The sequence below is a fragment of the Lissotriton vulgaris genome, chromosome 6 (genome assembly GCF_964263255.1).
Source record: "Lissotriton vulgaris chromosome 6, aLisVul1.2, whole genome shotgun sequence".
Taxonomy (NCBI): Eukaryota; Metazoa; Chordata; class Amphibia; order Caudata; family Salamandridae; genus Lissotriton; species Lissotriton vulgaris.
Window position 1 is genome coordinate 966,962,776 of NC_141694.1, and position 12,722 is coordinate 966,975,497.

The following is a 12,722-nucleotide window of genomic DNA, read 5'->3' on the forward strand; positions in this document are numbered from 1 at the left end:
GCTTGAAAATACCACTTTTAGAAAGTATGTATTTCCTTGCTTAGTCATCCAGGGTGCCTCTGCTGAGGTTGTGTATTGATTGTCTGGCTTTGGATTGACAGGGGCTGGGGATATGCATTCTGTTCAGACAGCCACTTGGCAGGGTTAGGTGTGTCCTGCCTTTTCAGGGTGAGTCAGGGCTGGGCTGAATAGACCTTGGCTGCATTCAGAGTAGAGGAAGGAGATTTCTTTCATACCTAAATGGGCCTGGTCTGCCTTGGACAATGCTGTCTCCACCTCCTGCCAGGAAGCTGCACCAGAGAGGGCAGAACTGGTATTGGCTGGGAAAAGAGCTTCTTTGCCTCAACAGAACAAAGGAGTTTGTGCTATAAAGTGTGGGGCCCAGACCCCTCAACTTTAGATTACTTCTGGGATTCAAGAGGAACCTTTGCCAAGGAGAAGAGCTGGAGAAACTGAGAAGTACTGCCCATTTGCTGTGTGTTGTCTGGAGTTGGCCTGCAGCGGCTGTTTCTCCCACGGAGAGGATACAGACTTTGCTGTGTGCCATGTTTGAGGAAGATATCCAAGGGCTTGAAGTAGCGCTTGCTTCCTGTTTTTGAAGTCTCCGGGATACAATGACTTCCCTCCCAGCTCCCCTGAACTGCCTTGCTGGGAGGTCGGACCTGCCAAGAGGTGCCTGGTGATGTTCTGGGCCTCTGGAGGTTGTTCCTGCTATTGGGAGCTTAACAGCAATGCAACTACGAAAAGTGTCCCTCCCAATAAAGGCACATCCTCTGAAATCACTGAACACAAAATGTGAATTAGTCCTGCCAACTATTTATTTAGTATTCCCCCATGTAGTCTCTATTCTAAATCCAGATTCCTCTTCAGCATTTGAGTCAAAATAACCCATCAGCAATAAAATGTATCTTCAAAAATTGACAGTCTGTGTCCCGTGAGCCTGCGGCGGACGTGGGGCGCTGTAGATGGTGAAGGAGCGATTTAATACCTATATCCAACATTCTATTAACTGACTTGTGCATTTATTTATTAGGATGTGTTTTCACCCTTCACCTTGTAGTCATGTCATTGCATACTTTCTTTGGCTCCTTCCTTTCCCACTGGCACAAACTTTTCATCATCCACATGACTAATTTATCCACGATTTCAGTATTAAACTTAAAGTACTGCCAGCCTATGTATTCTGTAATCAGGATAAGTATCCTCGTCTCTATAGCATGGTTGCCTATAACAATTTTGTTCATGTAGAAAGTACAAGTAACATATGTGTATGAGAGAGGGTCACACATGCAATGTTTACTGTCCGTGTCAATAGCTTTGATCAGCGGTGCTGGACATCCTTAAACTGATGGCGAGATTATGATTTCATAAAGCCGGGTGTGCACGGCTGCAGTCTTGGCATAATACCTTTGTTGTTTCTCTACTGAGAAGGATAAAAGAAACTCTTCTTAAGTACTACCGTACACATGTAAAAGTAAGAATGATTCTGTCTACTTTATATACGGGATAAAGTACCTCCTGTCGTACATTATAAAGATTTTGCAATCCCTGAGGAGTTTTAACTCATATAGAGGAATGAGGACGAAGGCCGAGTTCCTTTATAAGTTTATCGAATTCTGAGATGACTGACAATATCCTTTTCATGTGCACCAGGGGGTACTTTATTCCATATGATGTTGCATGGTCGCAACATGATTTTCCCCAAACCCACTTTAAAAGCTTGGTGGGTAGGTCTTTCATATGAAAGAGCAAGCGTGTTTTCAAACATGAAGAATCAAATAAATTCAGTGATGCCAAACACATCTTAAACCTGTTAGATATTAGTTGTAAACAGATAATGGAAACAGTTCAACAGAAGTCTTTTTTTTTTTTTTTTTAAAGCTGCAGTAGGGAATGCGTAGAAACATGCAGACGAATATTCTAGTTTTCCTCTATCTAAGGAGCACAACAAATAAACTGACTACTTGTCATTAATAAACAGAGCAAAAGAAATAAAAGCATCATTCTGCTTTCAGTACTTTGCATTTAAACAGCTGCTTCAATTCTGCTCTGTGACCTGACCTGCCTTTGACCTGGCGGCTGGCTATGGCAGCAGGCATTGTGATGTTAGGCAACGTTCAAGAGGTGGTTCAATTGGATAATCTTCCTGAGAGGCGCAGATAACACTCAGCCACGCATACAGCAAGCAAAACCAAATGTCATTGTATACAACGTGTTACCCTTTGACTGTCTGTAAGTGCCCCGCATCGTTACTGTACTGTATTGTATTATATCTTTTTTCAATAAAATACTTTGAACTAAAAAAAAACTTGACTGCAAATAACCTACAGCCTGATTCATCAACGGGCCGTTTTGCGAGCCCCTAATAGCGAATCATAGCGATTCGCTATTAAGGACTCGCAAAACGGTAATCATGTAGGAATCGCATAATAAAAAGCGATTCCTACTGATTCCTTATTTGCGATTAGCAAATTGCCAATCGCAAATAAGGAATAACTCGCCATTCATTCCTATGGGCCAAAAGGCCCATAGGAATGAATGAGGAGTATTCCTTATTTCCGATTAGCAATTTGCTAATCGCAAATAAGATTGCGACTTGAAGGGTGCCAGGGGTGTCCACAGGACACCCTGTAGCACCCCTCAAATGAAATTTCACACAGGTGTTGCACACACACATGTCCAAAGGACATGTGTGTGTGTAACATGCAACTCAGAAAAATGCATTTAAATGCATTTTTCTGAGTTTTCGCAATTTACCGCGAGGTCTGACCTCGCGGTAAATTGCGGCAAGAAATTGCGAATTCGCAAATTTAAATTGGATGTTGAATTGCATTTAAGGAATCTCTAATAGAGATTCCTTAAATGTAATTCCTCGCACATTTGCGACATCGCAATTAGCGATTTTTGCATTTGGGATGCTGAATCCCAAATGCAAAAATCGCTCTCGCAAAGGGCCGGATTCTCAGAATCCGGACCCTTGCGAGCGCAATTTAGGTTCATGAATCGGGCGGAAAGAATAGCCGAGTTCTGGCAACTTTTCCTTATAATTGGCGACTAATTGCCGATTATATAGAAATTAGAGTCGTTCATTTATAATGGAATTACAGAATCCTATGTATTATAATAGATAGATATTGTAGGTTATTTTGGTTCCATAATTTTGATAGTTTGTGCTCGCGTGAGTCAACAGATGACGCGATGCAGCAAGCTTACCTTCAGTTCCTGCGTCCTATTCTCGAAACCGCTCAGTATTTTGTAGGGCGGTGGCAACGGGCCAGTGAAATTGACGCTGATGGCCATCTGGTAAAGGCGAGCCAAGTCGTTGAGAAGGAGTCCTGTGCATTCATCATCGCAGACTGTAGAAAGGGAAGACGAGGAAATGAATTTCTGTTTCAAGCAGATGTTCGACATTTCAGTTCCGAGAAGTGGCAAGCTCATGACTGATATAAGACGTCACAACCAGTGTTAACAACTCAACACTGCAAATGCATGACACAAAGTAATTAAGAAGCAAAGGTGCAAAGAGCGACGCCATCTTAGGCTCACCTTCACAGACCTGAATCTGTCCCTTGGCGACAATTCAATGTATAATTTAGAAATGGTTTTGCACCCATAGTGTTGCTCAGCCCCAGATCACTCTACATATTTCACAGTGGTCTTGTTCCAGAAAATGGCAAAGAATAAATAACACAGATGTCACAGGTCATTTTTTGAATCCATACTTTGTTCTCAAGTCGTTATTGGAGTTACATAGTTCCCTGTGCGAAGAATCAACCACAGGCATATTTCATTGCAAGCAAAAAGCAAAACATTCCAGAGAGCAGGGAAGAGATGGAGTATATTAAATGTACGAGTTTTTTTTAGATTTCCAAAAAATAGTACAACTTCGACCCAAGGTGGTCATGCTATGGAATAAATATATATAAAGATATGAGCCTTAACCTAACAAAATCATATGTTATGGAGACGGGGAAAAGGCAAAAAACTCATACAAATATGTCATAGGTTCACACGTTCTGGGCAAAGTTCCAGCTTTTGCATACCTGGGAATGCTCTCAGATGGTCACTTGAATTTCAAACATTTATTAAAGGAGAAGTGTTTGGCCCTGAAAAAGTCTACAGGCTCTATAACAAATGTTGCACACAGGTCAGGATGTTGGACTCCGCATATGATTCTTAAGATTTACAATTCAGTCTGCTGTGCCAAGGTGTTATATGGAAGCGAGGTCTGGGGTTTTATTACGACTAATGACTTACAAAGAGAAGAAAATAATTACTTAAGGGGTTCACTGAAGGTCCCTCAAAGTATCCCGGTATTTTCTGTCCATGAAGAGTTGGGGGTTAAATATATATCTGACCAGATGGCAGCCATGCCCCTCTTATGTTGGCTCAAATGCTGGACAAACATAGAGAAAGGCTTCACAAGGATGGTACTCCAGGATAGTTTATCCTTGGACCATTCGATGAGAATTCCTTGGATAAAATACGTCAAGGAATCTTTCATCAAGTTAGGCCGGGCAGACTTGTTCAATACACCAGAATCAATAAGATCAAAGGACAGGGTTGAGATTAAAGCCCTGCATCTAAGGTTCGCCATGGCACATCGAGATGCTATTGAACATGCTAAACCTACAGTGAGAGCCCATACACTAGTAAAGACAACCCTGGGAATTGAATCTTATTTAAAGTTAATGACGAACCCACATGCTAGATTTTTAATTACCCATTGTAGGTTAGATTTTTACCATCACTTACTAGCGGTACCGGCAGGTTTTGTCAAAAATATCGAAGAGAGAGGGCCCTGTGGCCGCGACAATAGGTCTCCCAGGGTACCCTTCACCTGGTTCTTCTCTGCCCGTACTATGCTTTTCCCAGGAAAAAGTTTTTAAAGGATTTATTAATTCGAGCTGGTTTTAGACAGGCGCGAGTAGCCTTGTTGTTTTTAAAGATTTCTTCTGATGTACATACTCTATTTTGTGTGGCTAATTTCTTGAGTCGCTGTTAAATTTAGAAAAACCAGGGGCGACTAAAGAAGAGGGGAAGGGTTCCTGGGTTATTGGCACGCAAAGTCTAATTTACAGGGCTGTAGTAATCATGTGACAACCTCCCAATGCCTGCTCTAATGTACTGAATTATATCAGAGAGTGATATTTTATGTATGTTTGGTTTTATATATGCTTTTATGATTTGTTTTCAAATCGAATAAAGTTATTTATTAATTGAATAAATCTTTCTTTAGGATAAAGGCAGTCAGTGTTATATTTTTCCAACTGACATACTGTGATATTAAGTCTACTTCGCTGATGTAATGCACTAAAAATATTGTACATGCCTTAGATAGTGTTGTATTTCTGCGATGCGCTCTTGCACCAACTGCACAGCTCCAAAATGTTTGTTTTATTTTTTTATTTTCCAGGAAAATAGCATTGTATTGGTTGTTGCCAACTAAAAGTGTGTGAGTGCATTCAATGTGCTCACTTCCAAGAAGCTCAAAATATTGGTTCTGGTAATTTGTTTGAGTATTAACTTCTTGTGAATAGATTGAAGGTTGGTGGTGTTGCCTGTACGTCTGGGTAAATGTTTCTGATGTTCTGTACAACGTACTAAATCCTACTTTAGATTCTTATCATTATCGAATTCTCATTTAGGTGACTTGCCATTCTCTAGGTCTTCAAACAGCCTTAATTTCAACCTTTATCAAGTGCAAACCACCGATCAGCTCCAAAAAAAGGGTAAAACGCATGTTATTCTTTCAGATACACGAAATACACACTTTTGGATTGATCCTCAAGAGTTGGCATTCGCAACGTTAGTGCAACTAACTTTTGTGAATGCTAAGTCTGAATGATTTGTAGTGTCATATATTAGTCTGCTGCTGAGAGCTATGCTAGCCCGATAGGTCCTCTATCTGCATTCTAGGCCAATGATGTGAAGGTGGTAATGCTTTTAGAGAGTTCCATCCACTGAGGGTACAATTTTCTAAATTAAACTGGCCCCTTGAGGTGTGAAAAGGTTTACATATGGGAAAGTTTGCCCTCCACAAAGGCACCCCAATATTCCAGACTTTGCAAGTCACCTGGCCTTGGAGAGGCAGAACATTCGGCAACTGGACAAGTACATTTGACATATGGCAGGAGTTTAGGAAACTAGGGCGGTTAGTACAAGAACACTAGTGGGCCTACACTCTGGGTATAGTGTAGGAGTGGAGGAGTCTGCTGAAGGAACTTGGCAACGAAGTAAGCATGATGCATGGTCGACACATGGGTCAGAGCTCAGGTTCTGGATAGTCAATGTATTGTATTGTAATTGCATTTATATAACGCTTACTACCCCTGACGAGGCTTCGAGGCGATTTTTCGGCGAGTAGCACGCTACTCCGGGACCCATAGACGATTAGTGTTGAATTAGTATAGTGAAACATGCAAGTAACATTTTAAATGGTGTGATGGGGTCGCATCTTCGAAAGGGCACTGCTGCTAGGAGTAGGACATCAGCCCACTGCCTCTCAAGGCGACTGCAATAGTTTATTACGGCTGCTGTAAAGGGTCATAAAGTGCCTTTTATACAACTTTGCTAGCTTCACAAGCCTTGTAAAAATGTTGAATAAAAGTAGGTGACGTTGCAGGCGCATTGGTCTAAAAAGCTTCCAGCTCACGTCTCTTGGAATGGCTTAGCCGGGCTGCTGCAGCTTTCAGGACACACTTGATTCTTTAGCTAGTGTGTGCTGGGCAGCTCAGAAAAGGGACTCAACGGCAGCCTCGTGCAAAATATTTTGCAGGTTACCAAGAGCTTGAAATGCATAGAAAAGTATGAGAACTGTGGGGCATATTACCAACAACTAGCAATAATTATCGCTATGTTGGTTTAGCGGCGATTTTTATCGCTTAGGAACCTTGCTATTATCAAGGTTTATCTCCTAAGCGATAAAAATCGGCCGAAATGCATGAATATCGCTGAAAAGTCAGCAATATTCATGCATTACCGAGCTAATTCTCTTAGCCATGTTATCCACCTACCATTGGATAACATGGCTAAGAACTGCTCAGGGGCAGGTGTTAGCTTTTGGAGATATTTGCGCTTAGCGCGAATATCTCCAAAAGTTGGCAATAGGAGATAGCGATGTTAGCAACTGTTTCCAGTCGCTAACATCTTGGCACGCCCGTTTTGCATGTCATTTGTGATAAATTTTTCTGACATGCAAAGCGGGGCCCAAGATGGTCGCTATCTCCTACTAGCTGTCGCTAACTGGTGTTGACAGCTAGGGAATAGGGAGATAATTTTATCTCCGCTTTCTTGGCTTTTAAAGCCAAAAAAGCGGAGATAAACCCCCTTGATAATATGCCCCTGTGATCCTGAGTGTAATGGGGAGGGGTTAGGGAACAATATATTCTTCAACTATTTTGTTTGCCTTTCATCTTCAGGTAAAGACATACAAAAAATAATACACACCTCCACTGAATAATAATGCAAGTTAAATAGTCGGTGGAAAATGCATTCTCTCATGTAATGAAAGCTCAGATGGTTAATGCCATCACTGTTGATGTCTGTGTGTGTAACCAGACAATCACAGAATTGAAGCGCGGGGGGTGCGCTGGGGAGTAGTGCCTTATGTATTTATAATGCTATTAAGTCCAAGACTGCAACTGAAAGCATATGGCTCTGCAAGTCATTATTTTGAAATTGTATTGCACATACGATGGGATGCTGCATCCAAAAGAGATTTACAGGTACAGGAAGCTTTGTTTGTGCTTTCGTTGCTTCTTGTGAATCAATATGGTGCGATCTATGCCTAATCAGCCCACTTGCAAGGTGCCCAATGAAATGGGCCCCAATTCAGGACTGCGCAGAGTGAAATTCCAGTCTTACAATTGTTAGAGATCCAGAGTTCCTGCATGCTGATTTACTGGGTGTGAGAACAACACATCGGGTGGAAAATCCAGCAGGTAAAATCTCTGGCTGCACTGCAGACTGGCTCATTTCATTGACCCCTGCCCAAACCCCATACAAGACACAGGGGTAGCCACCCCCTGCCAGCCAACATTCTCCACTCCTCCCTTCACCCTACTCTCCCTCTCCATCCGTCCCTGCCCTACAACATACTTTTACCACAGTCCCCACACACTTTTACCAGCTACTCAAAGCACGCGTAAATGTGTGTGTGTAAACCTAACGGAAAGGGAAGTACATGTGGAATGCCATATTTTTAAATCTGGGTCTGCGCAATATTTCCCCATTCTTTGTGGTTTAACTCATAATTTCCAGCACTCATGGGTTTTTACTGCATAGTGCTGATAATTATTGATGTGTACTTTGCTCCCTGTCAGTACTGTTCAACTTGTAATCAGGGCCATGATGAGCTATTTATAGTACGTGGGAATATTTCAGCAGGAATTAAGGCTCAGTTATCACATCTAACTACCTCTACAAATACAGAGGCGAGCCTGTTTCTTTCCGGATCCCAAGTATTTTCTGCCTTCTTCAAAGTGTATCGTGGGTGCTGTAGACCTAGTTGTGCAGTGAAACCTGGATGGCATTGTCATTCTAAAGAGGTTGAGTTATTTGGTAACTGCCCAAAGCCCTGAGTTTTTCCCTACTAATGTTAGACCGCTTCATCTCTGTGCACTTTTTAGTTCTGTATTCTATGTGGTTCAAACTGTATAAACACGACCATTCCATAGTTAGCAGGTATTGACTGTTCTGCTGCGTCTATACTCACACTTCTCTCCTATACCCATGAGTAAGAGCTACATGTTTTCTTATGATCCAGTTTCAGTAGTTCCAAGCATACTCACACATCAAAACAATTCAAACATAGGGCAGACCACGCTCAGGCAGTGTTCCCATAAGTTAAAATTGAATGATTGACCAACTTATCTCAATCATTTTTTCATCAAAGTCAAGCAGATGCATAGCAACAAAAAGTATTATTAGCATAACTCTGTCCCTGGTATATGACATCCAAAACTGCACATATATGCCAAACAACACATAAGCACTGTTCCATCTATGCCACTCCATGGAGTGCGACCCCACACAAATGAGGTTTGGTGCCTGATTAGGAGTAGAAAGCACTGTATAAATATTTCATATAATACAACATACTCAAACCCTACAGCACCGCGAGGACCTACTAATGGCAAATCTCTATAGATAGAACCTATCCCTGCCTTCTTTCAAGTACATACATTAGTTAGACCCTGATTCGAAGTTTAAAGTTCTGGTTGATCTGCAAATTTATGTTTCTAGACACATCAGGATTCTGAGTTGTGCAACAATTAAGAATTTTCAATTTACTCCTTACAGATTACACCAGGAAACGCTTAAGGAATTCTATCAGGATAAAATGATAATATATATATGTGTGCAAAACAAGCAGTAACCGGTGGAGAAAACAGATTCCACATTAGGCTTAATTCTCAGGTGGGTACTCAGGAGAAGTTAATCAAGTCACCCACTAAATACCCTGCACTAGGGTAGCATCAAATACCATGTGTACGAACTGTCTCCTGAATTTCTACATAACATGAAGCCATTGCCTTACTCTCCAAATCTGTCTTTGTGCTTCTATCGTGGTGGTACATAGTTTACAGTATATAAGTCTCAGTTTGGGAACAATAAACCCACCTAGTTTGCACACAACTTGTAATAAATATCCACCTCTGTCTTTGCCCTGACAATGCAATTACATTTTATAAACGGAAAAAGGAATTTTGTGTGTGTGTTTGTGTGTATGTTGGTGTGCGCGTGTGTGTGCATGCAAATGTGTGTGTGTGTTGTGGGAGACTAATAGACACATTTATTCTGTCCATTGTCATCCAAAGAGGTCTGTCTGTGCTTTTGCACTTTGATAACATAACACAGGGTACCCAAATAGACAATCAGGATAAAGATATAGATGATACACAAAGATAACCAGAAGTGCTTGTTATGGCAAATGCCCTTCCCGCTATAACCTTGTAGACCATGATTATGGATATATTTACAGGTGACTGTCTTATCCCCCCAAAGGCTTTCCTGTGCTTAGACCTCTGTCGAAGCAGGGCCCTTTTGGACGGGGCTCCTAAGCCTCGAGACCCCCATTGCACTCTTCTCCCTCCTGTCACTCTCCCTTATTTTTCTCTGTAGCTCTTTTTTTCTGTCTCACAATCAAGTTTGTCTGTTTTGCCATCTCACTGTTTGTCAGTGGCAGTGTTTGTTTTTGGTTCTTTCTGCCGCTGTCTGTTCTTCCATTTAATTGTTTGTCTTTTCCTCTGTTTGTTTTTGCCACTGTTCAGTCTGCCATTGTCAGTTTTGGCATGTCATTGCCACCTCCTCCTGATTGGTGCCCTTCTCTCTGTCCTTTTAATTTAATTGTCATCTTCTCTTTTTGTGCCTTCATCTCTTTGTCCCACAGTTGTTTTTGACTCTGCTATTTTCACTTCTTTTTTGCTATTTTCCTTCACCTTGTGTGCCATTTTCCATTCTTTCTACTCTCGCTTTCCCTGCCACTTCATATCTCCTCAATGCGCTCGTCCTGCTCCATGCCCATTTCCTACTCTCCTGCTTCCCGCTTCATATGCCCCTCCCAGCCCTGCCCACCTCCCTCTGCACTCCTCCTCCCTCCCAGGACCGATTTATTTGCAGCCACAATGTGGACGCACAGCTGGTGTGCCACAGGTGTGCCAAAGGCAAGACCAACTGCGTCTATCCATGTCTGGACCACACCCCGTACCAGGACTGATGCACTGCACCTACCCACTGCTTTGCCGCCACGTCCCTCCAGGCCCTCAGCCCGGGCCACCACTGAAGCTGAAGCAGCGCACCACACAACATGGAAGGAGTATTGACCTGCACCTCCAGCAGGTTCTTATGAATGTGCCTCCACCAACACCCACTGCTCCCGCACCCAGAACCCCACCTGTCCAAATGCACACCAACAAGCCACTGCCTACACACCACTCCACACTGGCATGAATGCTAATCAACACTTGCCCACCTCAGCAAATACACCACAAAGATATGGGACCTGTTGCACAATCATATACCAGACCTGCTTTTCTCACAGAAATTCAGCTGAGCCCAGCTTCCACACAGGACATCCCTTCTGCGATCCTGGATGGTTACAAGATCCCCAGACAGGACCATCAGCACAAGCCCAGAGAAAGAGTTGCCATTATGTTCAAGGACATCATCCGCTTCTCCAACACCACAGACAGAGCAACCAATTACATGGAATACCGCAGTTTCAAGATACAATTCGCAACCATCTTTACCTTGTGTGGAATCCTCATATACAGACCACCAGGACGTTGTGCCAATTTCACTAGTGACATCACAGACTTTGTCATGTCCCTTATCATCTACTCCAGAGCCTTCATCCTCCCATGAGACATGAACTACCACTAGGAAGACTGCAGCAACCCCAACTCAATTGCTGGAAAATCTCAGGAACCTCAGTCCCGCCAGTCACCTCATCAGACCCACCCACACCGCAGGACACATCCTGGTTAAAATGTCTCCTCCTTTAATAAGGTCATGGTCGATAAACCGTAACCTAACAGCTGGACGGACCATGCACTCATCGACTTCAGCCTTCCTGTCCTGAGCTGTAGGAAAGTATGATCGGCTTCTTATGGTTACCCCCACTTTTAGCTGGCTGTAATACTGTTTTTGACTAATCTGGATGGGATCCTGCTAATCAGGACCCCAGCCTATCTGCTTTCTCCCTTAAACTGTTATGATATGTACTAGGTACACTCCAGATTGGATACTGGGGTACTCTTGTCAGTCCCTAGTATCTGGTACACATGTACCCAGGGTGTAGGTACCCCAGAGGCCTCCCATAGGCTGCAGCATGTATTATGCCACCCATGAGAGGTCAAACAAAATGGAATTACAGGTCTGCCATTGCAGCCACTGTAAGCTGGTGCTTCCGCCACTTACAAAAGATATAGGTTTACTATATCCACAGTTACCCCTCTAGCAGGCCATTGACAATCCTGAAGGCAGGGTGCTGGGTTTTATGTGAGAGGGTGCCCCTGCATGAGGAGAACACCCCTGCAGCCTTCGGAGACTATTCTCCTTTGTTGCCGGTGATGCAGCCAGACATATAGGTAGAGGTGCATTATATGCTCGCGTAAAATGCTATCTCGAAAACGGCTGCAACAAAACATGTTGTGCTTGGTATCAAACACCTTAGAATCATACCTCCACACCAGTAACCGGTGTGGAGGTATGATTTCACCCTTCTGAAGTGAGTTTCATGGGGTCCCAGGTCTTCCTGGTACCACCCTTCTCGACCCAGACAGCACAAAATGGTTGCTGCCAACCAGAGACACATTTCTGCCCTTCTGCTGCTGAGCAAGGCTTGAGCAGGGGAAGGCAGAACAATAGGCATCCTGTCACAGGGAGGTGTGACGACCTCACAGAGAGGATTTAGTGTATTGGGGCTGGGTAGGTGCACTTTCAAAGTGCCTGAAATTCTGCACGAGGGGCACATTTGGTGCCCCTGTGCATAGTCCAGCTCAAACTAGCTCTGGGAGCCGTTGGCTCCCTCTCTAGCGCAAAACTGGACAAAGGACATGGGAGTAACCTCCCCAGTGTCCAAATCCTCCCCTGGGAGGGTCCCCTTAATATACCCAACCCTCTCTCATGGGTACACAAGGGCTTCCCTGGCTGTAGGACCCTAGATTCAAAGTAGACAAGATTCTGATCAAGAAACAACTGACCTTTGACCGTCTGGA

The 12,722-nt window shown here is 43.2% G+C and overlaps 1 protein-coding gene across 7 annotated transcripts in view; it reads right to left on the bottom strand.

Annotated features, from left to right (window-relative positions):
- Nucleotides 1-12,722, bottom strand: part of LAMA2 (laminin subunit alpha 2) — a 3,858,378-nt gene that overhangs the window by 1,115,490 nt on the left and 2,730,166 nt on the right. For all 7 annotated transcript variants that reach the window (XM_086927001.1, XM_086926997.1, XM_086927002.1 and 4 more), the window contains one exon: nucleotides 3,214-3,356. In XM_086927001.1, the coding sequence (XP_086783127.1) occupies nucleotides 3,214-3,356 (143 nt within the window). The remainder of the gene's footprint in view (nucleotides 1-3,213; nucleotides 3,357-12,722) is intronic.